This window comes from Bombus bifarius, unplaced genomic scaffold (assembly GCF_011952205.1).
Source record: "Bombus bifarius isolate JDL3187 unplaced genomic scaffold, Bbif_JDL3187 scf7180000007996, whole genome shotgun sequence".
Taxonomy (NCBI): domain Eukaryota; kingdom Metazoa; phylum Arthropoda; class Insecta; order Hymenoptera; family Apidae; genus Bombus; species Bombus bifarius.
Window position 1 is genome coordinate 591,688 of NW_022884376.1, and position 25,411 is coordinate 617,098.

At 32.1% G+C, this 25,411-nt stretch overlaps 8 protein-coding genes across 21 annotated transcripts; 3 read left to right on the plus strand and 5 right to left on the minus strand.

Moving 5' to 3' along the window:
• Positions 1 to 46: 46 nt before the first annotated feature.
• On the plus strand, positions 47 to 2,531 carry LOC117205883. The gene is made up of 5 exons (XM_033444699.1): positions 47 to 330; positions 893 to 1,366; positions 1,454 to 1,542; positions 1,621 to 1,842; positions 1,940 to 2,531. Exons 1-5 carry the CDS (start codon positions 208 to 210, stop codon positions 2,151 to 2,153), a joined length of 1,122 nt encoding a protein of 373 aa, XP_033300590.1. The 5' UTR covers positions 47 to 207; the 3' UTR covers positions 2,154 to 2,531.
• A 27-nt stretch (positions 2,532 to 2,558) lies between these two features.
• LOC117205885 (DNA-directed RNA polymerase II subunit RPB7) lies at positions 2,559 to 3,989 on the minus strand. 2 transcript variants are annotated; one of them, XM_033444704.1, is made up of 8 exons: positions 3,883 to 3,989; positions 3,610 to 3,719; positions 3,371 to 3,530; positions 3,244 to 3,294; positions 3,112 to 3,177; positions 2,975 to 3,046; positions 2,862 to 2,895; positions 2,559 to 2,786 (listed from the first exon to the last, which is right to left on the minus strand). In XM_033444704.1, the coding sequence occupies exons 1-8, from the start codon at positions 3,970 to 3,972 to the stop codon at positions 2,770 to 2,772; spliced, it is 600 nt and encodes a 199-aa protein (XP_033300595.1). In that variant the 5' UTR covers positions 3,973 to 3,989; the 3' UTR covers positions 2,559 to 2,769. The 2 variants fall into 2 exon arrangements, with proteins under 2 accessions (XP_033300595.1, XP_033300594.1); XM_033444703.1 differs by having other exon boundaries at positions 2,559 to 2,895.
• Positions 3,990 to 4,209: 220 nt separating this feature from the next.
• Positions 4,210 to 7,118, minus strand: LOC117205889. The gene is made up of 6 exons (XM_033444713.1): positions 6,773 to 7,118; positions 6,462 to 6,702; positions 5,905 to 6,369; positions 5,254 to 5,463; positions 4,940 to 5,184; positions 4,210 to 4,850 (listed from the first exon to the last, which is right to left on the minus strand). Exons 1-6 carry the CDS (start codon positions 6,907 to 6,909, stop codon positions 4,283 to 4,285), a joined length of 1,866 nt encoding a protein of 621 aa, XP_033300604.1. The 5' UTR covers positions 6,910 to 7,118; the 3' UTR covers positions 4,210 to 4,282.
• On the plus strand, positions 6,829 to 8,019 carry LOC117205886 (uncharacterized protein C1orf131 homolog). 3 transcript variants are annotated; one of them, XM_033444705.1, is made up of 2 exons: positions 6,829 to 6,960; positions 7,351 to 8,019. In XM_033444705.1, the coding sequence occupies exons 1-2, from the start codon at positions 6,943 to 6,945 to the stop codon at positions 7,879 to 7,881; spliced, it is 549 nt and encodes a 182-aa protein (XP_033300596.1). In that variant the 5' UTR covers positions 6,829 to 6,942; the 3' UTR covers positions 7,882 to 8,019. The 3 variants fall into 3 exon arrangements, with proteins under 3 accessions (XP_033300596.1, XP_033300598.1, XP_033300597.1); XM_033444707.1 differs by lacking the exon at positions 6,829 to 6,960 and adding an exon at positions 7,172 to 7,194; XM_033444706.1 differs by lacking the exon at positions 6,829 to 6,960 and adding an exon at positions 7,223 to 7,279.
• On the minus strand, positions 7,895 to 15,626 carry LOC117205880 (b(0,+)-type amino acid transporter 1-like). 5 transcript variants are annotated; one of them, XM_033444694.1, is made up of 7 exons: positions 12,689 to 12,820; positions 10,448 to 10,693; positions 9,921 to 10,277; positions 9,057 to 9,805; positions 8,710 to 8,923; positions 8,319 to 8,624; positions 7,895 to 8,238 (listed from the first exon to the last, which is right to left on the minus strand). In XM_033444694.1, exons 2-7 carry the CDS (start codon positions 10,455 to 10,457, stop codon positions 8,174 to 8,176), a joined length of 1,701 nt encoding a protein of 566 aa, XP_033300585.1. In that variant the 5' UTR covers positions 10,458 to 10,693; positions 12,689 to 12,820; the 3' UTR covers positions 7,895 to 8,173. The 5 variants fall into 5 exon arrangements, with proteins under 5 accessions (XP_033300585.1, XP_033300582.1, XP_033300580.1 ...); XM_033444691.1 differs by lacking the exons at positions 10,448 to 10,693; positions 12,689 to 12,820 and adding an exon at positions 15,203 to 15,626; XM_033444689.1 differs by lacking the exons at positions 10,448 to 10,693; positions 12,689 to 12,820 and adding an exon at positions 13,528 to 13,679.
• An 830-nt stretch (positions 15,627 to 16,456) lies between these two features.
• On the minus strand, positions 16,457 to 18,626 carry LOC117205887 (cytochrome b5-like). 5 transcript variants are annotated; one of them, XM_033444709.1, is made up of 5 exons: positions 18,552 to 18,626; positions 17,764 to 17,911; positions 17,543 to 17,671; positions 17,388 to 17,446; positions 16,457 to 16,989 (listed from the first exon to the last, which is right to left on the minus strand). In XM_033444709.1, exons 2-5 carry the CDS (start codon positions 17,899 to 17,901, stop codon positions 16,899 to 16,901), a joined length of 417 nt encoding a protein of 138 aa, XP_033300600.1. In that variant the 5' UTR covers positions 17,902 to 17,911; positions 18,552 to 18,626; the 3' UTR covers positions 16,457 to 16,898. The 5 variants fall into 5 exon arrangements, with proteins under 5 accessions (XP_033300600.1, XP_033300601.1, XP_033300602.1 ...); XM_033444710.1 differs by lacking the exon at positions 18,552 to 18,626 and adding an exon at positions 18,312 to 18,395; XM_033444711.1 differs by lacking the exon at positions 18,552 to 18,626 and adding an exon at positions 18,149 to 18,167.
• Positions 18,457 to 20,607, plus strand: LOC117205884 (torsin-1A-like). Of its 2 annotated transcripts, XM_033444701.1 has the most exons (5): positions 18,462 to 18,593; positions 18,753 to 19,014; positions 19,099 to 19,364; positions 19,440 to 19,527; positions 19,645 to 20,607. In XM_033444701.1, the coding sequence occupies exons 2-5, from the start codon at positions 18,828 to 18,830 to the stop codon at positions 20,034 to 20,036; spliced, it is 933 nt and encodes a 310-aa protein (XP_033300592.1). In that variant the 5' UTR covers positions 18,462 to 18,593; positions 18,753 to 18,827; the 3' UTR covers positions 20,037 to 20,607. The 2 variants fall into 2 exon arrangements, with proteins under 2 accessions (XP_033300591.1, XP_033300592.1); XM_033444700.1 differs by having other exon boundaries at positions 18,457 to 18,593; positions 19,440 to 20,607.
• LOC117205878 (protein vav) lies at positions 20,216 to 24,955 on the minus strand. Of its 2 annotated transcripts, none has more exons than XM_033444686.1 (9): positions 24,636 to 24,955; positions 23,930 to 24,450; positions 23,783 to 23,851; positions 23,484 to 23,610; positions 22,433 to 22,795; positions 22,038 to 22,358; positions 21,566 to 21,970; positions 21,221 to 21,492; positions 20,216 to 21,149 (listed from the first exon to the last, which is right to left on the minus strand). In XM_033444686.1, exons 2-9 carry the CDS (start codon positions 24,337 to 24,339, stop codon positions 20,792 to 20,794), a joined length of 2,325 nt encoding a protein of 774 aa, XP_033300577.1. In that variant the 5' UTR covers positions 24,340 to 24,450; positions 24,636 to 24,955; the 3' UTR covers positions 20,216 to 20,791. The 2 variants fall into 2 exon arrangements, with proteins under 2 accessions (XP_033300577.1, XP_033300576.1); XM_033444685.1 differs by lacking the exon at positions 23,484 to 23,610 and adding an exon at positions 22,968 to 23,157 and having other exon boundaries at positions 24,636 to 24,954.
• Between the last annotated feature and the right edge of the window lie 456 nt (positions 24,956 to 25,411).

A 25,411-nucleotide genomic window follows, 5' to 3' on the forward strand; every position in this document is an offset into this window, starting at 1 on the left:
AAATTTCCCACTAAACACAAGCGCCATCTTTCAAATTTCAAACATCTGTTAAAAGTGCTTGGAAATTGTAATGGAACATGTGTGAATATGCCGGAGGCTGTCTATAACATGACACTAAGGTCATGCCGACAATTCTATTTTATATTACATTATATGTGTAATTAAGCAACATTGTATACAAATCAGTGAAACAAAAGATCCAGAAAAATGTCATTTTATTTACGTCCTATTTCAAATAAATTTACATCTTTTGTTAATGTACGAAAACAAACAACTGATATCAACTATCAGTTATTAAATAATATTAAATCCTCTTTGTTTTTGGATGAAGTAAGTTATGATTATACTAATAATTTTCGTACAATAATTGTTAATCGTTTATATTTATATGACATTTTTAATTGTCATCATATAAGACCTCCGTTTCAAGAATTCGTATTATTGCGTAGAATAACTTAACCTCAATATACTTATGTAATAATCATTTTTTCATAATAATTTATTGATGTTTTATCGTTCTCACAAAGGCATTATTAACGATTAAGTCATTTAATATTTTTCGTCGTTTTCCTATTGTTTCGATATGTTAGTATTACATAAATTTTGGAGATTTTGGAAAATATTAATTGGTAGAATTGTTAAAATGAATAGACATTGTATTGAATTTTGTTAATATATACTAACACAGTATGGAAATTCCTGGCCTTCTTATTAAAAACTTTAACAGTTTGTAAGTGACAAAAGCTATGTATTAGTAAGTGGTTGTTTATTTTTGTATATCTCTCTTTTATGTGTTACTTAATTTATAATTTTACTATGATTTTTCTATTCAAATATTTTTGAAGCAAAATTTTGATAAAAAATGGATATTCAATAACTGACTTAATTATAGTTTTTAGATACGCAAGGAAGCTCAGTAATAAATGACAGAGAAAAACATTTGAATTCGACAGTTCATTTAAGTCAAAATGAACCAGCTGTTTTTGATGCTAATATCGAGGGTCATAAAAACCAAAAATATAATTGGACTAAACAGAGAATTATTAAGTTACATAAACAAAAACAAATGAATACTCAAATGCAAAGTGTTATCAATTTAGATTTAGACATGACATTATTAAAGAACAATGCACAATGGGAAAAATCGTTCTTGAATTTAAGAAATAAAAGTTTTTATTTACCATATACAAAGATGGTAATGACCAAGAGGATATCTGATAATGTCTTACTTAGCTCTCAAAAGGATGGGATACTTTACGCAGAATCTGCTCCTAATGTGCGTAGTGTAAATGAGATGCAAGCTTCTGAGGATCGTAATCCAATTGAATCAAATTTACAAAATGTGTTTGATATTCTTCGTAAGGATGTATGTTTCTCTTTTGTGCAAAGAAATTGTTCTAAATTGCATAAAACTTGATGAAATTTTATAAATATTAACATCTATTTCTTTCAGTTGCCACTTCTATTTGTTAAACAATTGGATTATGGAATCTATACAGAGGATATAGTTTTTGTCAACAATATTAGAGGAACAACAAGTGTGTAAGTGCATAATGTAAAATATTTTTATTATTAATGTTCTCAAAATAAATAATACATATATTTAAAAATGTTTTACAGTGGTATCCAGCATTATTTTAAGCAAATAGCGTTTTTAAAAATAATAGGCCATTTAAAGTATGCTTTTGTTAAGTTCGAGGTTTTAAAAATGACTATGCACCCTGAGGATAACAGTATTAAAGTTCGTTGGCGTATAGTAGGTATTTCTGGTACACGTGTATTTCTTACATTTTGGAAAATTAAAATGTGGAATTCAAAAGAACAAGCAGAGAGTACACCATCGTAAGTCATTTTTGTAATTCTTCTGCAATTGTTTTTTTATAATCCTGTTTAAATTTATATTTATCTATATTTATATCATTTATATTTTTACCAACAGGTGGTATGATGGTTTTTCGACTTTTTATGTTAATAATGATGGGAAGGTATTTAAGCACGTCGTCGATAAAACAATGCCTGATCAAAATGTAACAGAAAAATTTAAGTCACCCATTGACGCAAAACTTGCATTATTTGTTGCTTTATCAGGTTTAGATACGCATTTTACTCAATTTTGCTTAAAAAGATATACTAAACTGCTTCGAATAAAATAAAACAGTTATTACAATTTTTTAAATTATTGCAGCATGTAAAAGAAATAAATGATGAAGTTACATAATTAATATATTGTTTAAATTTATGTAATTATAGTTAATAGTCATGTTAAAAAATGTTCCTTTTTAATACCTTCGAATAAATTAAAATAATATAGTTGAAAAAAGCTTATGAGTAGATTAAATTATATTGATTAATATCATTAAAGCTATATAGATACGCAAGTGACAGAATTTTGTATGTGATATAATTTATATGATGAATATATATAATTTTACTTAAATATTATGCATTAGTATTTTACCGCATTGTTGTTATAAGTGATTGTTAACAAAGAAAAAGATATGTTTTGTTTTAAATACAGTTTTTGATACTGTTGTGACGTATTATTTTACAATCTCAAATTCATAATAAATAAGATATTTATTCATGATCAAGTAGATGCATGTTTACTGACGCATATATTTAAACAATATAGAATTTAAAAGGTAGTATAATAAATTAAATAAATATTCCCTACTTTATATGGTATATAAATGTTATTATTTTATAATAAAATATTACTTTAATTTATATGCAAAGCTTACATTAGAACAATCTATGTGTTGATTGCATTCAATTACACACAAGTCCTATAAAAGAAAACATGTGTTATGAAAATGAATAATATTGTAAGAAATCACTAGGCTGATAAAACAAATATTTACCCAGATAATCATCCATCAATGTTCCAATAGCAAACTAAAATATATATAACATTAGCATTTTAACATGTAATAAAAGATATTAAGACGAAGTATTATATGTTATGAATACTAACAATTCCTGTTGCATCGACTCTTGTGCCCACAATTTTTAACCTTATCTCATCATCTGGTTGAATAATTACATCCTGGAATTTATGAATACAATTTTTAAGTTATACTTTTTTATTGTATACATCTTTTAAATACCTACCTCTTCTTTAGATTTGTAGCACGGTGGATTTATATTTGGACAAAACTGCATATCTGCTGGAATTGACTGCAGAAAGATTTAGTTATTTGCAAAATACAATCAGAATTATAAGATACATAAAAATAATCTTACATGGTGCGATATAAAACATGAAAGTGGCCCTATCTCAGCAAACATTCCAACCTAACAAAAACATAGAGAATATATAATCTTTTAAATTATACTTTCATAGAAATTTAAAACTGCACTTAATGTTTACCTTGTTTACTTGTGTTACTATAGCATCTAATACTTCTCCTTTAAATGGTCTGAATACAATGGCCTTGTATTTAACAGGATACACAACAAAACCTTGTCCTGGCTGTATGATCCCTGCACCAATGTTATCTATTGTTGTTACAGCAACTACGAAACCATATCTGAGATACCAAGAATTATTATACATAATTACTTAGAATAAATATATGCATACTACTTCAATCATAGTTTTAAACTTACTTTCCCGTACAGGTGCCTTCTACTTCAGTATACAGTTTTTGTTTCACTGTATCTAATAATTGAGGTCCAAAGTATCTAGGGTGTAATAAAATTTCGTGTTCTAACGATATCTGTAGAAATAAATTATTGAAGAAATAAATAAATAAATTGAGTAGTCGAAATAAATTATTCGCACAATATTTTATTTTAACAAACATTTTAAAATTAATATTTATTCAGTTTTTATGATTTTTAAGTTATATGTATTTTATATTTTATATTAAAACAACTTACGTGATAAAACATGTTTATACCAGGTCCCCCCAAACGTTTGTATACGGAATATAACGGCCATTTACACAAATAAATAATTCCTCCAAACATAACCTCACATTTCGTATGTTTCGCGCAAAGGCCGTCAGATCTGGCTGTATAATTATAAATTAACAGTTTCGAATCTTTTAACTTTATACCGGACAATTATTTTGTTAAAATTAGGTAGAAGTATATAGTTTATAAGAGAAAAAACGTAACATTGATATTTAATGCAGAAAATAATTTATTCTCATGTATTTTATAGATAAATACGATTCTCAAAGAAACAAAATCTCTGATATAAAATATTGCATTAATTTATCTAATATTCGTTTCACAAGCTTTCGTACTAATTTACAATTTACATAAGAAAATAAAATTATTGATTATCATCATCTACAAAATTTAATTTTCGTTTAATTTCTAAAGCTAATTTATATCCAAGTTCTGGTCGGCGATCTTTTCCTTCGACCATTGCTTTCACTTGACTTGAATTTACAATTACGCCATTATCAGCTATAACAGTAGCTTTAGTTTTTTCAATGTCAACAAGGTCTACTCCTCGACTACAGTCATCGATGAGAATAGTCCGATAACCGTTTGTAAGTGCATCTACTGCAGTAGCCCCGACGCAAACATCATAGGCTAATCCACAGATATATATATCTGTCGCGCCCTTTTCTTGTAATTGTGAAGATAGACTTGTTTCCATCATCTTTTTATTATCCCAGAAAACGGAATATGAGTCTACTTCTGGATTAGTTCCTTTGTATATCTTAATTGCATTGTCTACAATTTTCAGATCTTTATGAAGTTCAGCACCCCAAGAGTCTTGAATGCAATGACGCGGCCAAAGTCGTTGCTTTAACAATGGCGGACCTCTGAATGTTATAGTATCATAAACTTGTGCTGCTTCTTTTGAGATTCCGCTACTAGGGTCAACATCTCTGTAAAAAATATAAAATATTCAATTTGTAAATTACGTTGGAAACATAAATCTATTAACTTAAAATCAAAATCGATCTAGATTAATTACCTTAGATGTAAATTGTCAATAAAAGATACGTGATCCATAGGGTGCCAATCAAGAGAATAAAACACTGCATCAAATTGTACAATTTCTAATAAACGATTAATTGGTTCAATTACTTCTGAACCATCATGCTGGGCAGCACATTGCTTAATATTTAGGGAACCTGTTATGAAATCGTTTTGTACATCCACAATTAAAAAGGCGCTCTTTGGACGAGTGCATGTTTTAATCCATCGATTCCAGCATATCTAAGATAACATAAACTAAATGACTTGATAATCATTTCAACAATATAATATTTACAAATGTATAAATACCTCGAATTCTTCTCTGTCAATTTTTCCATCTCCGTTCAAGTCAAATATAGAATACATTTCCTTCAATTGATTTTCATCGACGTTGTAAATTTTCCCACGATCATTACGAAATAGTGCACGACAAATGAATTCAAATTCCGTAATCGACAAATATCCATCTCCATCTTTATCAAATGCAGTAAAACATGCATCCATGTTCCTTTGATGTGACTTCTTGCGTCTATGTTATTTGTTTAATCAATAACCGCATTAGCAATGTGCGATTACATTATATATCATTTTTCAAGTCTCTTTAAGGCTGCAGTAAGTTATAAAACTCTTGTAATATATGTGTCACACATGCACATCATTTTAATTACACTACAGTGTTTTGTTTATATATTTGCATTATTATTTGTATACTAATAATATAGCATTATCAACATCAAATATCATTTAATAGTGCCGAAATAGCAAATAATTTGATATAAGGAAATAAGATAAATAAAGTTTAACCTTTTAAATTTTCTTATTGCTTTATTTTACATAAAAAATTTATGATAAAGTATAAATTTTTTTCATTTGTCTATGTACTTATCTGTACAAGATCGGAACAAAATATTATTGTTGCGTTAGTCTTTGATGAGTTAGTAGCGACACATCAATTATTACCTCTGGTTCCAGCAATTCATTTACTTTATATTTCATAGATTCTTCATAAGCGTATGTAACAGATGTATCTGTAAGTTGGATATTACATTGTGCTAAGATTAAAATACAATTACGTAATCGTGCGCAAACTTCGCGGTTTACTTGAGGAATCCTTGACAAATCCTGCGTGAAACCACCTTCTGATCTATCAGTATCTTTCTTACTAGCTCCAATCCATATATAACCATTATTTCCTAATATTAGACTCGCACCATTTGCCAAATTGTGAAAATGGGTTTTCTTTCTCTTTATAAGAGCCGGTGATACTTTCAACATTATACCCTGAGACAATTTACCATACTTTAAGACCCTAGTGTGCAATGAGAGCGAACCATCAACAAAAGTACTTTGTACTTCTGCACAAATTAAATCTCCTTCCTGGAGATATCTTCTCATAGTTTGTTCATCTTCTGCAGATCTTCTCCTCTACAAATTATATACAAGATAGCATTGCCTTGAAACTTATAAACAACTTAACATACGTAAACTATATGAGAAATTATATTATTATATCGCACCAATTCACCACCAGGTAAATTAACACTGGACAGCAATAATACAGAATCAAGTTTGGAATTTGTGTCAACTTTCCATCGCTTCTGTTGTACCTCGGTTATACGACCGACAACTACATCTCCTATTTCACCCTGATAACGTGCTTTCAAAGGTCTTATCGAAATAAGTTTATTTACTTTTTCTAAAACGCCAGCTACAGATGCGCGTAATGTGTTTTCATCATCCACGTATGTCCCATGTCCTCTAACAAAATTGACATGGCATATGAATCTTTTTCTTTCTTCCTTACATTAATAAAATTTACGGTATTTACCTTAAAAAGTCAGGCTGACTAGAAATCTCTTCTCCTGGTGTATATATTCGAGGTTGTATGTCTTCGTTCTTTATTATATTTAAATCGACTCTATTTACTGCCAAACGTACATTAATAGGTGGATATTCTTCCATCATAGATGTCTGTAATCGTTTTTATACTGTACATATATGATAATTAATATCTGCATAAGTATGTTGTATCTTATTTAGTATTACGTTGTAACGATAATATTTGAGGTTATGTGAAATACGACGAAAGATGCGAAGTACACACGTATAATATTGCAAAAAATTGCTGTCTGATCAATTAGAAATTAATTATTATAATGATTATATATGTCCAAATAACAAATAATAAAGCAACGATAAAACAACGAGAGAATTAAATTTGTAATAAATTGATATTTATTATTTTTAGCAGCTTTTATTATTTTAGCAGCTTTTATTATTTTAGCAGTGAGTAAAGGATGATTGTGTATTCAAAAGAATTTTAATCTCGTACATAGTAAGTAAATATACATATATTTAGGTGAAATAAATGGTATAAACTGATAATAACAATAATTACGTTTTCAGTATTTTATAATGGAAGATTTTATTCCAACAAGAGTATCAAAAATAAAAAAGGACGCCGTGAAGGAATTCGTATCGGTAAATTATGAAAAACCAAAGAATAGGGTAAAAACTATTGAAAGTAAAGAAAACAATGACGTAGAAAATTCTAAATTCAACGTAACAAAAAACGAGCGGAATGAAAATGACAAAAGAAGAAAACAGGAACTAGAAATGAAACGTGTCAGATACGAGGTTATGAAGTTCGGTATGTCCGGTTTTAAAGGAGAAAAAGCAAAAGAAGCGGAAATAGCGCTCGCTGTAAGTTTAGGAGCAAAACCTCCCAAAAAGAAGTATATTAATTATAAGATATTACAACGTGAAAGGAAAGCTGAGAAGGAAACACGGCAAAATGACGTGACACACGCATCAGGTCTTGAGAAAAGTCTATCAAATCATAAAAATAAAAAAGCGCGGTGGAAGCGCGGTTCTGATGGTTTACTGAATGTTTATGGAAAAGTAAATAAGAAAACATTGGGTAAAAATCAAAAATAAAATTTTAACCATAAACATTTAAAATACTTTTAGTTGCTCTGTTCAATAGTTACAACGTTAACTAATTGTCTAACAATAATGTGTTTCATGTAATGTATATTATATATGAGTAACAAGTAATAAAATAATATTTTTATATATTTGTGAATTCATTCGGGCCAGCCTTAAGCTTCGATAAGAGGTTACATATCTTTATCTATTCATATTTAAAATAGACATTCGTATCATGTTCACTATGCCACAGTGGAATGATTTGGCATTTAAAAAATCACACTTCTGCATCTGATCGAAATCAATCAAACGCTGCGGCCGTTGGTGCGACTTCGAGTAACATCTGAAGAAAGGCATTCACACCTTCTGCGAACAGAATGAATAATGCAAACGAGTTTCTTTATCTTGCGTCAATTTATTCAATTAACTTTCTTTAATGATCTTACCCATAAACTTGGGCACGTATCCGTATTTAACAAACGGGAGGTAGACAAGCATGCCCGCTAATATGAACCCAGCCGCATACAGGTATTCAATTTGAGGGTTATCGATGATTGGCGCTACAATCAGGTACGCAGAGATTCCAAGTACGAGAACAGGTATTATCAGCGGACATTTATATGGTCGTGGATGATTCGGTCTGGTCCTTCGCATCACTAATAGAGCTAGCATTGCTCCACCATAAAAGATCCAAGCAGTGAACGAAAAAAAGTCGATCAAGGAATCAATGTTTCCGGATAGCACCATTGCTCCTAATCGATGAGGAGATATTTTACCGAGTACTTAGTGGAATAGGTATATGAATGTAATGGAATGTGAAATTTGTGTAAAAGGTACCTGCAACGAGGGAATGGAAGATAAGTCCTGGTGCAGGAGTAAAGCGTCGTACGTGAACATAACTGAGACAGTCAAGTAGGTGGCCCTCTCGAGACGCGGCAAAGCAAAGTCTACCCGCTGCAAAAAGAGTGCCATTTGCGGAACCGAACGTGCTAATCGCAACCGAAAGTGGCATAAGCCATGCCATAACGCCAAGAATTCGATTTCCAAAAGTCTGCAAAATATTAGTCCATATTTCTTTATCATTTGAATCATTACAAATACGAATTACTAATTGAATTTCAACCTGACTCTCTGCTTTAATACTCGACTTCTATGATAAAGGATAACATTAAAAATTGTCTTACCACTGCAACAGCTTCGCTTTCGATCATCTCCGAAGGTGACATCACGGCCAGGTAGGAGACATTTATCAATGCGTAACATAGCGTAACGAGGGGTATACCAATCATAATGGACCGTGGTAGATTTTTGGAAGGATTTTTGATTTCTTCGGTGACATAATTGAGATTATTCCATCCATCGTACGCCCACAAACCAGTATAAAAAGCTGTGGCTAATCTGCCTATATTAACGGTACTACCGTCCACGGTATCGAAAGCGCCTTTCAGATGCTGCGTATTACCCTGTATCAACTTATAAGAGCCACCGGCAATTACAACGAGTATGGCGATCAATTTTGCTGCGGTAAACGCGTTTTGTACACCTGTGGCTAGATTAACGCTGTAACAGTTCACTAACAGTATAAGTATGATCGCCAGGAGTGCAACGATTTTGACTACTTCCTCGGGTGGATCGCAGTCGGCCGCAAAGGCTTCAACCGCGTACTGCGCGAATGACAAACAGATTATCGCCATCTGAGATGGTTTTAAGACCAAAGTGGAAACCCACGAGAAGAGGAAAGCAGGTGGTGCACCGAATGCGTCCATAAAGTAAGCGTACTCGGCGCCGCTGCTCGTATTCATCGTACCCAGCTCGGCGTATGCTAACGCACCGCACAGACTCAACATGCCGCAGGCCGTCCATACGAGGAAGCTGATTCCGATACTGCCGGTTCGAACCAAAAGCCCTGACGGCGAAACGAATATCCCAGAACCTATCGTTTCGTAATTCGACGACGAAGAAGAAGAAGAAGAAGAAGAAGAATTTGAGATTGTACTATTTCTAATTAACCGTATAAGATTTTACTGAAATCGTATAGATTGCTCTACCTATCATGGTACCAACGATTAGAGCCACCCCACTGACGAGTCCCACCCGTCTCTTGAGGTGAACAGAGTTGTTCTCCTCTGGGTCCGCCCCCTCCAGCCCTCCACCCCCTCCACCACCGTCTTCATCATCTCCCAAATCCCCAGATTTAACTTCTTTCTGTTTCCGTTCGTGTAGCTGTTGTTGTTCCTGTTGATGTTGGAACGGAGACGTAATCGGGTTCCAGCCATTGCTGTTGCCGTTGTTTCTGATCGATCGAGAGACCAACGTCGTTTCAGGGATTCCATTCCATCCACCGCTTTGTAACTGCTGTTGCGATTGGTTCCCGTTACTTGTCTGTGGATCATGTCCCACGGTAACTGAAATCATTCGTATTATTTCGCTTACTAAAAATCATTCTTATTCTTACATCGAACAAATTGGATCTTTCAAACATCATTCGATATTGCTATATGACATTACTACGTTATGTTATAGGGGTATACCGTCAATCGAATCGAAGGTTCACAGAAATGGATCGTACGGTTACCTTCGTACATAATTCATCGAGCTTTATTATCGACAATTTCAACCAGCTCCTCGACCTTGTAAATGGTACAATTTTTCGCTAAGATATACGACTTTGCTCTGTCATTAACTGACATTTATAAAGATGGTTTGAACGTTAAAGTCCAGTTTTTTACGTCCGCTCCACACATTGTGATAAACGTGAACAAAAAAAAGGTTGCCAATAATTTCACTTAAATTGCGTATGAACGAACTGTCGTTAAAGTCACTGTAAAACGATTTACGAAATAAACACGTGAGAATAACGTGAAAATACACGTGAAAATAACGTGAAAATAACGTGAAAATAACGTCAAAAAACGCAACTATCGGGCAGGTTTCCTCGCGCGACTAATGAAAGATATTAGCGTACTTCGGAGAACCGCGACGATCTAAAAAGTGACAAATCGTTGAATTTATACTTATATCGTCGTGTGACGTACATTATTATATTATTATAGTCGAGATGTTGTTGCTACCGTAATAGTTCGTTTGGCCAGACGCCAAAGATTTCTCGTGGCTAAGATCGGTCTGCCTTCTTTATACATATTTCACCGTCCAATAGACCGTGAAATATAAACCCGTTTTTCGGAATTTTTACGCGGCTATTAGCTCGACCGATACCGGAAATATTGGTAATGTTATCGAACGAACTCGATACCGAGTTTGTTAATCGTTTTTTTAATAGATTGCTTGCTATCGATCTTTTCCTACGCCAGCCTATATCGTGTACATTGATAATCAAAATTATCAATAATAGCGTCGATACTGAATACGAACCGGTGGTAAATGTTTTTGAAAATAGAGAAGCTTAAAACATTTATTTTATCGAGCGCGTGACCATGGGTATTAGGTGTATTGCATTCTTTCGACCGAACCTCGTACTACGCGAGACGTTCGTGGTTTCATCTTCAAGGTGACCTTTGAATAAATTATTGATTTTCCTGTTAACGTATCTACGTTAACAGTTTATCATTGTATCGGATTTAAATAACGTCTACGTACTTTGAAATATCGGATATCTTCAATATATCAGAAATCCATGTACGTAATACTGGAAATATTTCACCTTCTCTTTCTCTAATTTCTTTATTCGTTTAAATGTATAAAAAAATTGAAAAGTTGATTAAATGAACGTTATAAAATTCACGAGACGTATCATTTTAATTATAGTTTAGTTTGCACTTTCTTTATCGGCGAGCGCTTTGAATAGCTTCATAACGGAGACGTTTATAAAAACTGCTGACCGTTTATATTTCTAAATGGTAGCATATCGTTTAACCGTGTAGCTGTACAATTCTTTTAATATAACCGAGTACAACATCGAGTGTGAAATACTATCAACATTTGATTAAATAAAGTTCGTTGATGCGATGGAAAGCGCAGTTGAACAGTAGTATCGTAGCTGTGTTTAAGCTGCAATAAGAAGTCTTGCGAAAGATTTGTGTCTAAACTATCCTGGTTTAGTTATCGATAATATATCAAAAAAAAATGACGCAATATGACAAGAGATGCGCGCGTGCGTTATTTTATAAAGCGTTATGTACAAATGTGAAAGAAAATAAATATACGATATAAAAATGGAAATATAACATTATTATACCCTCTATTAACGAGTATTACCGATTAAACGATATTATAATTGTTTTGTGTAAAGGTATAACAAGTTTCACAGTTTTTAACGACTGAAGAGGAAGAATGTCACTAGAGGAGGATAATTACCAATGAATATTATGCATGACCAATGACGAATTACAAATGAGTTAATAAAATTCGTCGAATCGGTAAGACGATATGTTAACACGGATATTTGCAATATGATGCGCTCATGCTTCTACGCAAAGTCTACTACCATAGCCTCCCCACCTATCGTTTAGCGTGTGAAATCAACTCATAAAGAGAACCTTTTAATTTTTTAATTTAAATTATGCTTTCTGTTATATTTTTATTGTCTACGTCAAGACTTTCATTTTACTGCTACTGATACATACGTATACTATATATGCTTCTAAACCGTGTTAATGCCTATTGTGATAAACTGTCGTAATGATCCAATTGCGTTTAATTGATCGTTCGTGCGAAAGAAACCGATCTCTGTGCGACATCTTGTATGAAAGAAGATTTTGCCTACGACTGAAGGTCGAACTGATTATAAAATGAACCAATAACAAATGAAGATATAAATAGAAAACAGTTATTAAAAGGCTATTATAAACTACCATACCTCTGAAAAAAAAACCAAGAAGATGTTAGAATCGAGCTGAATTCAAAACATATACTCTAATTGCATTTACTAGGCTGAACGTCGTCGTATCAATGTGTAATGCATTTTACGCCGTTCAATAATTGTATCAAATTCTATACAGTCAACGATTCTTTAGTCGTAGTGATCCATTCGACGAGCTATCGAAACGAATTGTTTTTTTCAACCATTTTCATCAATCTACATATATACGTAATTTTAATCGATTCACCGGGCTCAAAATTGTAGCAACACGACAAAGTGTGGTATACTTCGCTATATTTAAATGTAAATACTTGTTCATTCTCCGTGTTACGTAAATAATGATGGAGAATATTCAATTTACTCTTAACGTCAAATCGCAAGATTGTTCGTGTAAAACTGCTAATTTACAGTCGTATGACATTGGTTAATGGTTTTCGTTTCATTTTATCGATCGTTATATTTCTCGTTGTCTGTAACTTTACTTGCAGGGAAGACGACTTTTAACTCTTTTGTTTCACAAACAATGTCTACTCTTAAAAAACGGTTTGTATATAGACGGAATCGAAAGATGGCAACAGAAGTCTCTGATTCAAGATGTAATTATCTTACTCGGTGCATTTCGCGTGTGACGTGTTCGATTGTGAGAAGATCATGAACGAGCTTCTAATAACCGTAGCGTTTAGAATAGCAAGGTTCTTACGATAAAATCAACACCGCTTAGAACACGTACCACCTAACCCAGATAGTAACCGAACACCACAAAGGCAAGCAAGACGCATTGGTTTGCATAGAAACTACAATTGGCTTAAACGGAATACGCGTCGTAGAGTACTTACTTGTCGTTGTCTGTTCGTTCAGCGATTCGTTAAGAAGTCGTTGTTCGTCTATTTGTAGCCACATCGCGACCAACGCGTATTCATCGTGAAATGTTAAAAATAATCCCGAGACTCTCGCACGATATCAAGATCGATATCGGATGATATAAAATGATCGATTATCCATAAAAGTTTATACCTTTCGAGAATATAACGCTGCGCAATTTCTCGAGTCAAAAAAATAACTTCTCATATCCGTCTCGTTACTTAAAAATTATCGCTTACATTTATTGACCGTTTCATTAACGCCAAAACATATGCTATCCTGATAAATGATAAATTTCTATTTGCAACAGAAACGAAAAACCACTTGCGCAAAGTGTCTTAAAATACACCTATGGGCTAGATTTAACATCTGGGTGAACCTGGAAATTTGATTCCTTCTTGTAAAATAAAAATAAACAAGAAAAAAGACGAACGCGTATACCGTACATATATATGCAAATGGAATGGCAACGAATACTTTAAATTAATTTGCTATTGCTCTTGATAAGTTTAAATAGAAGAGCAGAGATATATTCTTGGAGTCTCGTACGAATTTCGAATACACACCACGCATATTCGGGTTCCTTGTTTCATGGAATGATGCAATTCTTCGTGCAATTTGGCTGTTAAATTTATTCGCTGTATTAATGTCCCGCACTTTTTCTTTGACCTTATCATTTATACTTCATTAAACGCGATATTATCGTTCCTCTTTATCTTATTTTAAAGCAGTTCGCTAAATCGCTTATGCCAATTATGATCGATTGTAAATAATTAAGATTGTAATGAAAGGATTTGAAACACGTAGCTTTTTAATATATTTTAAATGTTATATGGATTTTCTAGCATTCTGTTTTAATCCATCAGTCCAATTAGAATTGTTTTCTTTGATATCAATAAATGTAAAATCGCAGGAAATAAAAAATGAGATTTTTATAAATTATAAATAATATGACTTACTTTTTTTGTCTCTTTACATATTACATATTTTTTGCTAAATTGTAAAATATAAAATATCGCGCTCTGTAACGCGTAATATGAAGTTTTGCTCGTCGTTATCGTGTTATAGAATATATACAAAAGAGAGACATAATTGGCTTCACGAAATGTAAATCGCCGTACATCTTGGCACACACGTGTTTTCTGGTCCTATAACTAACACAAATACGTACCAACAGGTTTTATTTAATCGATGAATTACCAAAACATTTTATTAACACGATAATAACGATATCGATTATAAGCTGATCTATAGCCTTCTATTAAACAATTAATTCGGAATAAGTTTCCGTTCTAATTTATTTACCGGTTTAAAGATAATAAAATCCGTCGGTTTTTGTTCGAGTATATATCGTATTGCGAATGTGTCTAGGCTTTGTGATCTAATCATTCTTTATGGGCTTATCAATTTCTTTAATTTCATGAAAATCAAATACCGTTCGCATAATGACGCGCTTTGTACAGTTCATCAATGCCAATGAGAAAGCTTTTCCAAGAATGCAAGTCGCGTTTATGAATGAGCAACCTGATGAGGGTAAAAAAGCGCGCGAATTTTATCAATTACGAATAAATGGCTGCTCTCTCCATAAAAGGTTCAGCATTAAGACACGATGAAGAATAATAATTGCAAATGAGAAAAAATGTCGCTCACCTCGTTTGAAGGGCGCGACATGCATGACTCTAAGAGGGACCGATAAGAAGGGCGGACTGTGAGACCGCCTCTCATGACACCACGCCGACTTTTCGAAGCAACCACTGTCTCTGCCCTATACAGCTGTCTTCGACCCGCCGTCTGCTTCTTTCCTGCGCTAAATTCGCTCGCAAATTTCTAGTTCTCGTTTCAACGGGCGACTTTTACGTACGCCCTTCTTTCCGCTTCGGATTTCGAACAATAATAATTTGTTCGAACGCTACAGTTCTCTTTTATTCGAATCGAGTATTTCCGAATTCGAATGTCGTCGATGATATCAACCGTATAATGCGAATTTGCGTATGCCTTCTATGTGATTATAATATTCTGACTATTTCCAACACGATTCGCACCAATCCACCTCTCACGATGAACTGGATGTTCGGCAGAGGGAGACATACCCGCCAAAGAACGAACAGGCACGAGATCGGGAAGGGGAAATTGAAAGTGCGACAAGGAAAGGAAGATTGTAGCACGAGCGCCTAGCGTCGGCGCTCAAATTCGCTCGATATCGTTTTTCCCTCTTTCGACTTCTATTAGATATCTATTAATTTATTTTTTCATACATCGAATACTTTCCGTTTTCCTATCATTCCACTATTAAGCATGTTGCCAGTTTCAGTAGATGGTAAATATTTGAAAATTTTTATCCACGTCTACGTGTAATTACATAGATAGAAATATGCAGTTGTCATATAAAATAAATTGATAAAATGATAAATGATACAGAGAAAATAAATAAGGAAGATATAGATATGTTTAAAGTACACCTTCACTTTTTATGCAATTATAAGAGTAATACTGATCATAGGTAAATGTGTGAAATAATGTTACAAGTAGTAATGACAAGACTGTAAATTTCAATATTATTGACTAAGTAGCTCTACGTTACAACTGAAGACCATATTTGCGTTTTAACAAATTATAGTAAGTAATTATAGTATAAAAGTCATGCTTTTATTATATTCAAGCGATTTTAATAAGATATATATATATATATTTGTGAGATAATGGATTATTAAATTATTAAATACAATATTGGAAATATAATAGAACATATTTTATAATATATATAATTTTACAATAGAAAACTTAACAATTTCATTCTCATAATATTACAAAATATTGCATTGTTGATTATACATGTAAACTAATTTTAAATATGTTTTTGACAAATGCAACTTTAAGAATTCTTCTAAATATTGTTTAAATATATTTTTTAAATAATTCTTAATTTGCTCATATATTCTTTAACTAAGTGTAAATATCTTTATATATACAATCAGAATGGTAATTGCAATCAATGTGTTTTTAAAATATTGATCTGGAGCCAACTCTTGTTCCTTTGTTTCACAGGAACTTCTGTACCAGTATGTAAATAAAATTATTTTATTTTTGTACTTGCAGTTAATATAATTCGTATTATTACATGTATATGAAACGCGCGCGCGCGTGTTTATATATATTTTAGCTTAAATATAACAAATGAATTTTTGTTTTATAAATGTTTTTATGCTAGGCCAGTTTGTGTGTGCAATTTCATGTCATAAAACAAGACTGTAGTTATGTGCAATATACATAGTACTCTTTGATTAGTTATTTATAACATTCGTTTATGTATAATACAAATTACAAAAAGATAAATATCAGGAATGATTCAGTGTGCTTTAATAAAGTAACGATAGACAAGAGTCGCCAGTACCCCAAGAGCAATTGGAATCAGCCACGATCGCCAAGAACCACTGCAACTGGCAATGATCACATCACGATGCTGCACTGACTATTTACATATCACAAATTTTGAATTCTCATAATTTTATGAGTTTGAACAGCACAATTACATATGATACAATCATATGGTGACTATATATCAAAATAAAAGATATTGCTATAAGTATAATTTTATAATATACTCAGATCTTTAATTGTGCTATCCAATCGATATAAATGACGATGACCGATAATAAATACAACACCAATATAGAAAAGATGTTAATAATAAAATTGTGTACCTGTAATACTTTGGTTAGTAATATATATATATATTCAACGTATTATTATCAAGTATTATACATAGATATATATATATATATATATATATATATATATCTATGTATAATACTAACTAATATATAAAAAAATATACCTTGAATTATCTACATCAGACACATCAGTTACATCACTGCTTCCCTTTGTTCTTTCCTCCTAAAATTAACAATTTGTTAGTCCTTAATTATTGTTATTGGTAGAAAAGGTAGAAATTGGTAAGAGAGACATAAAATTATTAAACCTTATACATACTTCTACTAATTCTCCAATTTTGAATATCTCCATTAATTCTCTTGCATCACTTGAATGACCAATATCTTCAAAGGCTTCTGTACAATCTTGACCACCTTGTTCCAAAAGAACTTCTTCTCCACCAGGATGCTTGAATTTAAAATATAAAATAAATATTTTTATATGCAGTTCTATTAAAAAATGTCAATTATAAAAGAAATACATATAAAGTATATAATTACACTTATAAATTGAGTCACATTGTAAACTTTATTGTGAATAATAAACCACAGATCTTTACTATCATTATGCTTAGCGACTTCTTCCCGCGTGTAAAATTTGGTATAAGCGGTATCAACAGTGCTATTTTCGGACGCCATATTTTTTCTTCTGCAGTGGACAATATTTTAAAGTAAATATATAAGTATTATATAAATATTACTGAAAAGAATGAATAAAATATTGAAATGTGGTAAATGATGTATTATTTACAGTTCTCAATACGCTAAGCTCTGTTTAAAAAATACAAATCACGCAAAAATTTTATTCCGCGGCTTATACGTTAGCTACGACTGTAGCTACAGTCTGAATTCTATGAATCAGTTAGTGAGTGATTCGTATACTCATAATAGTAATATTGACCCTATTGACCGCTGAAGAGATCTGTAAAATTATTTATTTTTTCAAGGTTATCAGGGTTATCTAGGTTATTTCTTTTTTTTATTGTTCCTATTTAATTTTAAATAACGTATTAGAAACTATAAATATTACTTTTACAATATAAGGATACGTGCTTTTATGTAAATTGGGTATTTAACAAATGTTAGATACTATATAATATTATTTACAAAATTTTAACATTCATAGCTTATTGTAATAACAAATTTTATCCTATAAGTTAACAGTATTTATCGATGTAGTAATATAAACAATTATATTTAGGTATAAAACGTAAATTGATTTAATTCTATTTAAATATTTATATGGTTATCTTTTATATCAGTTCTTAATTAATAACCCAAAACCTCACACTTTGAAGTTGAACCAATAGGAAATCACCGATTTCAGTTATGTAAGTATCTAAACTAATGATTATAGGTTACAGCTACACCATAAAGCATTTTTTAGAATGCTAGTGTTTATATTGAATGCAGTTCTGTTGATGGAATACGAACGAATATTTTTATGTAAATTGATATTATGATAAATAATTCTTGATATTTTATTTTAGCGTTGGCAAGTGATGTTTAAATTTTACGGAATACGATTAATTTTAACTATACAATTAATTAAATAATAATATAAGATGAATTTTGCCGGCACTTTGCCTGTATTTATTGTTATTAATTTATTAACTGTTTGTGTGAAATGTGAATTTTCGGCTATGTCAGTGTTATCATCTGGGTTCAATAAAGTCAGTAAAATAATACAAAATGTAGAATGCAATTTTGTAGAATGTTGTACGACCGAATATATTTCTTCTGACATTGACAGTATGTATATTAAGTAGGATAAAGGTTTTGAAGGTTATGTGTACGTACATAATCAGATTAACTGGATATATGTGATGCTTTTAGAATTAGATGATATTCTTAATAAAGAGCTTTTTGGACAAGAAATTGCTCATCGTGTAATAATAAATGCCTTATATGGACATCTGACTTCATCTAATCCTCCCAAAGCTTTGACTATGAGTTTTCATGGTCCACCAGGAACTGGCAAAACTTACATAAGTCAATTGATTGCTAAGGTTCTTTATAAAAATGGGGACCAAAGCAAATTTTATCATTTTTTTAATGGTCGTAATGACTTTCCTCTTCAGGAAAAAGTAAATGAATATAAGGTATATTTCAACTATTATTAAACGGTTACTTTTCAATTTTAAATTGAATATGATATACTATTTTATATTACACAGGAAGAATTATATACAATTATTATTAATAGTTTACAAAAATGTGAAAGATCAATGTTTGTATTTGATGAAGTGGATAAAATGCCAGAAGGTTTACTAAATGTTCTTGTACCATTTTTGGATTACAATGCATGGGTTAAATCATGGAGACTTGCAAACATTTCTATAAATACAAGGAAAGCAATTTACATATTTTTATCCAATACAGGTAGTTCGCGTATTACTCAGCGTTTATTAACACTTTGGGGGGAAGGCAAACAGAGGAGAACAACTAAGCTTCAAGATTTTGAAAATTTAATAAGTATTGGAGCATTCAATGAAAAGGGTGGTTTCTATCATAGTGATACAATAGACTCTAGTGTAATAGACCATTATGTGCCATTTTTACCGCTTGAAGAAGTACATGTGAAAAAGTGTTTAGAAAAGGCTTTTTTAAACAGAGGAGTACATCCTACTAATGATATGATAGAAGAAGGATTATCATATGTGGTCTTTGGACCTCCTCCACATAATATTTATGCAACTAAAGGCTGTAAAAGACTAGAACAAAAAGTGGCTGCTATTGTATATGCTAATAAAAAGACTAAAATAGAATTTTAGATATATGTATATAAGTATTACCTCTTTTTTATGTTAACATTTCCATAAGATCTAAATTTTATTGATTATTCTTATTGGCACAATCAGAAAAGTTGTGTAACAATTAAAAAAATAGTACAATTAATTTGTTACAATAATCACGTTGCGATTATTTATATATTTATGTATATGTATGCTTATATTTAAGAAATAGCTAAAATTTTTATCATTAACAGTACAGAATTACAGTATATACAATTGAGTCTTGGCAATTGACTTTAAAATATAGTCATAAAGGAGAAAGCTGTCCAGAAGTGTAAACATTTGGCGAAGTGTTCTTCTTTTGTATGATTCTAATATACAAGAATAGATAGACAACTTTAATCTTTATGACTTCTTGAAACTTTATTCGTACTGTCATATTATACCGAAAAATAATTATAATTCTTTTGATCTATACAAGTAGCTAAATATATATTTCTTTTTATGCGCTCGGTTCCCGTTTACGAACATGTACTTTCTATTTATATGATTGTGATACAGCACAACCTCAAGTAAAGAGAACAAAATAAATTGTATTTTTATAATGATACTAATGTGTGAAGATAAATTTTTCTATGTTTTATATAATGTAAAAATGCGTTATATCAGTTTATTTTTTCTTTTTGTTCTCCATTGAGGCATGTTTTAATAAAATATTATGATTGCACGATGTAAAACATTTTTTATCGTCGTGCTATCACATGAAGGGAATATCTAAGTAGTATAATTTATGGCTATTCTTCTTCAACATATTCCTTTGGAAAAAATCCTACCTGATCTCCAATTTTTCCCTTCCACCAACCTTTAGCATCACCTTCCTTGCTCAATACTACAACTCTGCAACCCCGCCGTAGGCTGAGCTGATTCCGTTCTCCTCCGCGAAAATCAAATAATGCTTTAGCCAAAACACGTCTATACGGCCATAACAAGCGTTGATCTAACTTTTCAAAATTTTCTGATAACGATGCTCGCTCATAATATTCAACAAGTTCAACTACGCTTTTGAAGAAACGAGATTCACTGAGATAATATACATCAGCACCATCAACATCACGTTTAAATACCCTTATATGTTTTACCGCTCCGTCTGCCCTATAACATTAGATTAATATTTTTAAAAAGATTGACACTTATGTAAGGTAATATGTACGTGAAGCTCATACTTGATACTAAGAGCATAATTGGTTTCGTGTTTCAAACGTGGTTGTCCGGCAGGCCGTACTCGCAGCATATAGGTACCATCTTCACGAGGTTCTAATTTATTTGATGCTGTGTCACGTCCCATTTCTCCTACAAACCATAATTTCACCGAGAGAGCGCGTTCACATGGTAGAGGTGGTGGAGGCGGAGGTGGGGGAGGCACTGGCATACACCGACCCGAATGTGCAATACATTGTTTGTGTACAGCGTAGCGGCAGACCTCACATCGATAGCCCTATTTCGAATGAACAATTTATTAGAAAACCTATGTTACAATATTTAATAACTTTCAATTAATAAAGTTTTACCTGAAAAATTCGACCCTTTAGAAATTTGCCACATCGCTGACAACTACGTGGAGTGTCAAATGTTGTAAGTTTAAATTTATGATTTGTATTGCGACACGCGGCAGGATTAACATTATCCATTGCATCTTGCAATGCCTTGATCCACATTTGCTTTTGTTCTTCCGTTCTTGCATACAAAGTGTATGCAGTATATTCTTGTTTATGGACCAACAACCATTGATAGGACCATCGAGAATCTCTGCCAAGGGTTCGTCTTCCTGTATGATCTTCTAATCGATAATCATCGAGACGTAAGGTTTCACGATAGCAATATTGCTCTCCTCTACCTGCTTTACAAATCAATACTACTTGTTCGAAAATAAATGCGTAACGAGCTTTTACCCGTTGGTCACCGTGAGCTTTTACCTAGAATATGATTGTAACGTTTTGTTGACATTTAGAATTTCGTACATCATTATTACGAAATTATTACCTTAAGCTCTCCGTCCCTAAGTAATCGTCCAAAATCCTTTAATTGTGCATCTTCTGGAACATCCCAATCGATTATCGATGCCTGAATATCTCTTATAATGTCCAATGTATCTGAGTCACGTTTTACTTCATTAATATATTGTGCTATATCAACCATTACTTCTCTAGCTTTCCCAAGCTGACGCCTATCTTCCAGCCAATCACAAGGAGTTTCTTCTACTAGTTTATCGAGTAATAGGTGATATTTCAATACTCTTTGCATCGGGACAGATAAAATATCTCGCAACTTGAATTTGCCATTATTTGCTTCTTGTTGACATCTCTGCAATTACCACTTTCATTAAGAACAAGACACATAGGATATCATATATTAAAGATAAATGTTTTAAGACATACAATAACTTCTTGATTAACTAATTCATAACGCGCACATGCTTCTTGCAACGTGTTTTGAGCAAGAGTAAGGTTTGCGCAGTAATCGCCGTAAATAAGGAATTTTTCTCGCCAATCGAGAAAAACCTGTGCTAACGCAGCGCCAGTTCTTGCTTTCCGAAGTTGACTATGAAAGCCGGCATGGATTTCTGCAAGTTCCTTTATGCCAAAAAAAATACGTGCACAATCTTCAGGTCGTAGTAGCGAGGAAAGAGGTCTAGCGAAATGTTTAAGTAAACTGTTAAGGACATCCGAATAATTTCGTTCCGTTTCAACAAGTTCTTGAATTACATAATCCCTTTTTTCACCTCCAGAGATTGCACCATCCTGTTTCACAAAGATCGATAGAAAGTTCTTTTTTATAGGAACAATGTGGGATATAGAATAGTATAAAACATAACAAAATCAATTATTAATGTTATGATTTACAATTTTAAAATGCCACTGAGATGAATTTTTGATGATCGCATACATGTAAGGAACACAAATATTTAACGACCTGTACAACAGATGGAGGAGGTGGCAAATGTAGACTACAAAGGTCCTGGTAGATTTCTTCACTTTGAGCATGGCTGCAGTATGCTCCATATCCATCTTCCTCCCCGACTGGATCTTCATTGTCGCCTCCTCCACCTGTCTCATCGCCTTCTCGCCTTCTAAATCTTCTGCGACGACCTTCGTCTTCACGGCTTTAGCATAAAAATATGAACAGCCATGCACTATTCATGCATGAAAAAAATAAAATTTCTTGCGAACTTAAACTATTTGTAGCAACTCGTTACTAATACTAAATATAGTTAGCACATCAATTTTCAGAGCAAATGCAGAATAAAGTTCAGAATAGTGCCAGTATCACTGTAATGAGATAATTTTGCCGTAGACATTTGTACGTGTAAATAATATTTATTTATACATCAAATAAGCAAATGCTTGACTGTCTTCTCTTATAATGGAATACAGTGATGTTTGGTACTTTTATTGCAAAACAAACATTTAAGTTGCAAACGACAGATACCTTCTCTGTGGAAGGCCAGTCGTGTTGAGAATTACTCGAGAAACAGAGTAATTCCTGATATACTTGGGATTCATCTACATCCATACTCTTAGGTTTCATGGTAAATGTCCCCACTCCTGTTGTGGGACTAAACCCATTGACATAAGTTATAAATAATATAGATACTTTTTGATATATCAATTTTTATGATAATTCTATAAACTTTCTATCTTTAAGCAAAATATATTGTTTGTGTATTTTAGTTGTAAATATATTTATAAATCAAGGAATTTCATTGACAAGTTTGAATGCATGCTTACCCTGCACCAGCACTTTGCAAATCCTTATAAATATCTTCTTGCGATCTACCATGACCTATAGAAAAGCCTCTGTAACAAATATTTATTGGCATAAAAAAATAATATAATTTATGCATAGAAGAGATTATGTAATAATAAATTACTTACGGTATACCCTTACGTCTCAAACGAGGGCAATTTGATAAAGCTGATAAGGTACGTAATACACGAAGGAAATCGGATAGATCAAATAACATAGAAGGTTCAAAAAGTTCCGAATCGGATAAGCCAAATGTAGTTGAACATGCCGATAGAAATACTTTTATATTTCTTAAGCACAAAAATTGTGCCATTTGTGGTTTTTGATTTACATCTTTCATGTCTATACAACCGGGATCCACTGTATTTAAAAGATTACATAGCAACACCCCATCTCTTAGGGTATATGCTAAGTCAACAGCAGTAGCCTCTGGCCAATTTGCTTTATGATCTGCTCTCAAAGCTCCGCATCTTGTTAACCATTTAACACATTCATGCCAACCACTTCCATTATCTGGACCGCTTTCTATTCGGCTCATTTTCTTTTGGTTTTTAATACAAAATATTAAAAATTTATGATTCGGATTCTTTCAATCTATAGTGCATTAGGCCATAAAGACTTTATTAATGTATTTTCTTATGCTGGGAAACTGTAAAGATATAAAAATATGGTTAAAGATAACAGTTTATATGGATATAACTTAACAAATGAAAAGAAAAAAAATATCATATCTAAGAGTGCAATTTTAATAGATAAAACTCTCAGTATTATATTAGGATAAAAGACATTATGGATCATATGTTATTGAAGTAATTAGTACTTTTGAAAATATACCTCCATCCGACGAAGAATTTATAAACTGTTTCTTCGTTCTTCTGTCAGTGTTAAGAACATTCTGTAACTAGTTCTATAAAGGAATTCATTATTGTGTTCCTTGTCGGTTCTTAAAAGATATCTCAACGGAATCTGCAGTGCCGCTCAAAATGGTTTATTGGCAGTGTCATTGTTAAGAAAGCATTTGGCGGAATTGTAACTTTAATATACGGTTATTACTTCACACAGTGTGCCTTGTTTTCTCATTATAGTATTATGACGTTCGGCTCGCTGCAACTTATGATCGCCATATTGCTACTTCACTGCAGTCGATCATATTATTTTCGTTGCAATGTTTGTTTTATGTATCCAACCATAGGTGGAGTTAAGTGTTTGTGTAAAGTGTAAGTAAACGTTATATTCCGAATTGTGAAAATCTCGTCATTTCGAATTGTTAAAGTTGGTGAATTTTTATAAAATGCAATTACTTATTTACTAAAATGTAATACCTTTTTACATTTGTTTGTAAAAATATCATAAATGTAATATATTCAAAATTAATTAAAACTGAATTATAAATTATCGTTCTGGCACACATAGTATATATAAGAAACTTGGACACATTATTTAACAAAGAAGTTATAAAAATTGTAATATGTTACTTTACGATGGTAATGTGGGCTGTTTAAATAATCGAATTATTTTAAATAATCGATACATATTATCATATACTAATTTTATACATATGCATAAGTACAATAATAACAAACATTTATTTTAGGAATCGTATTCATTGT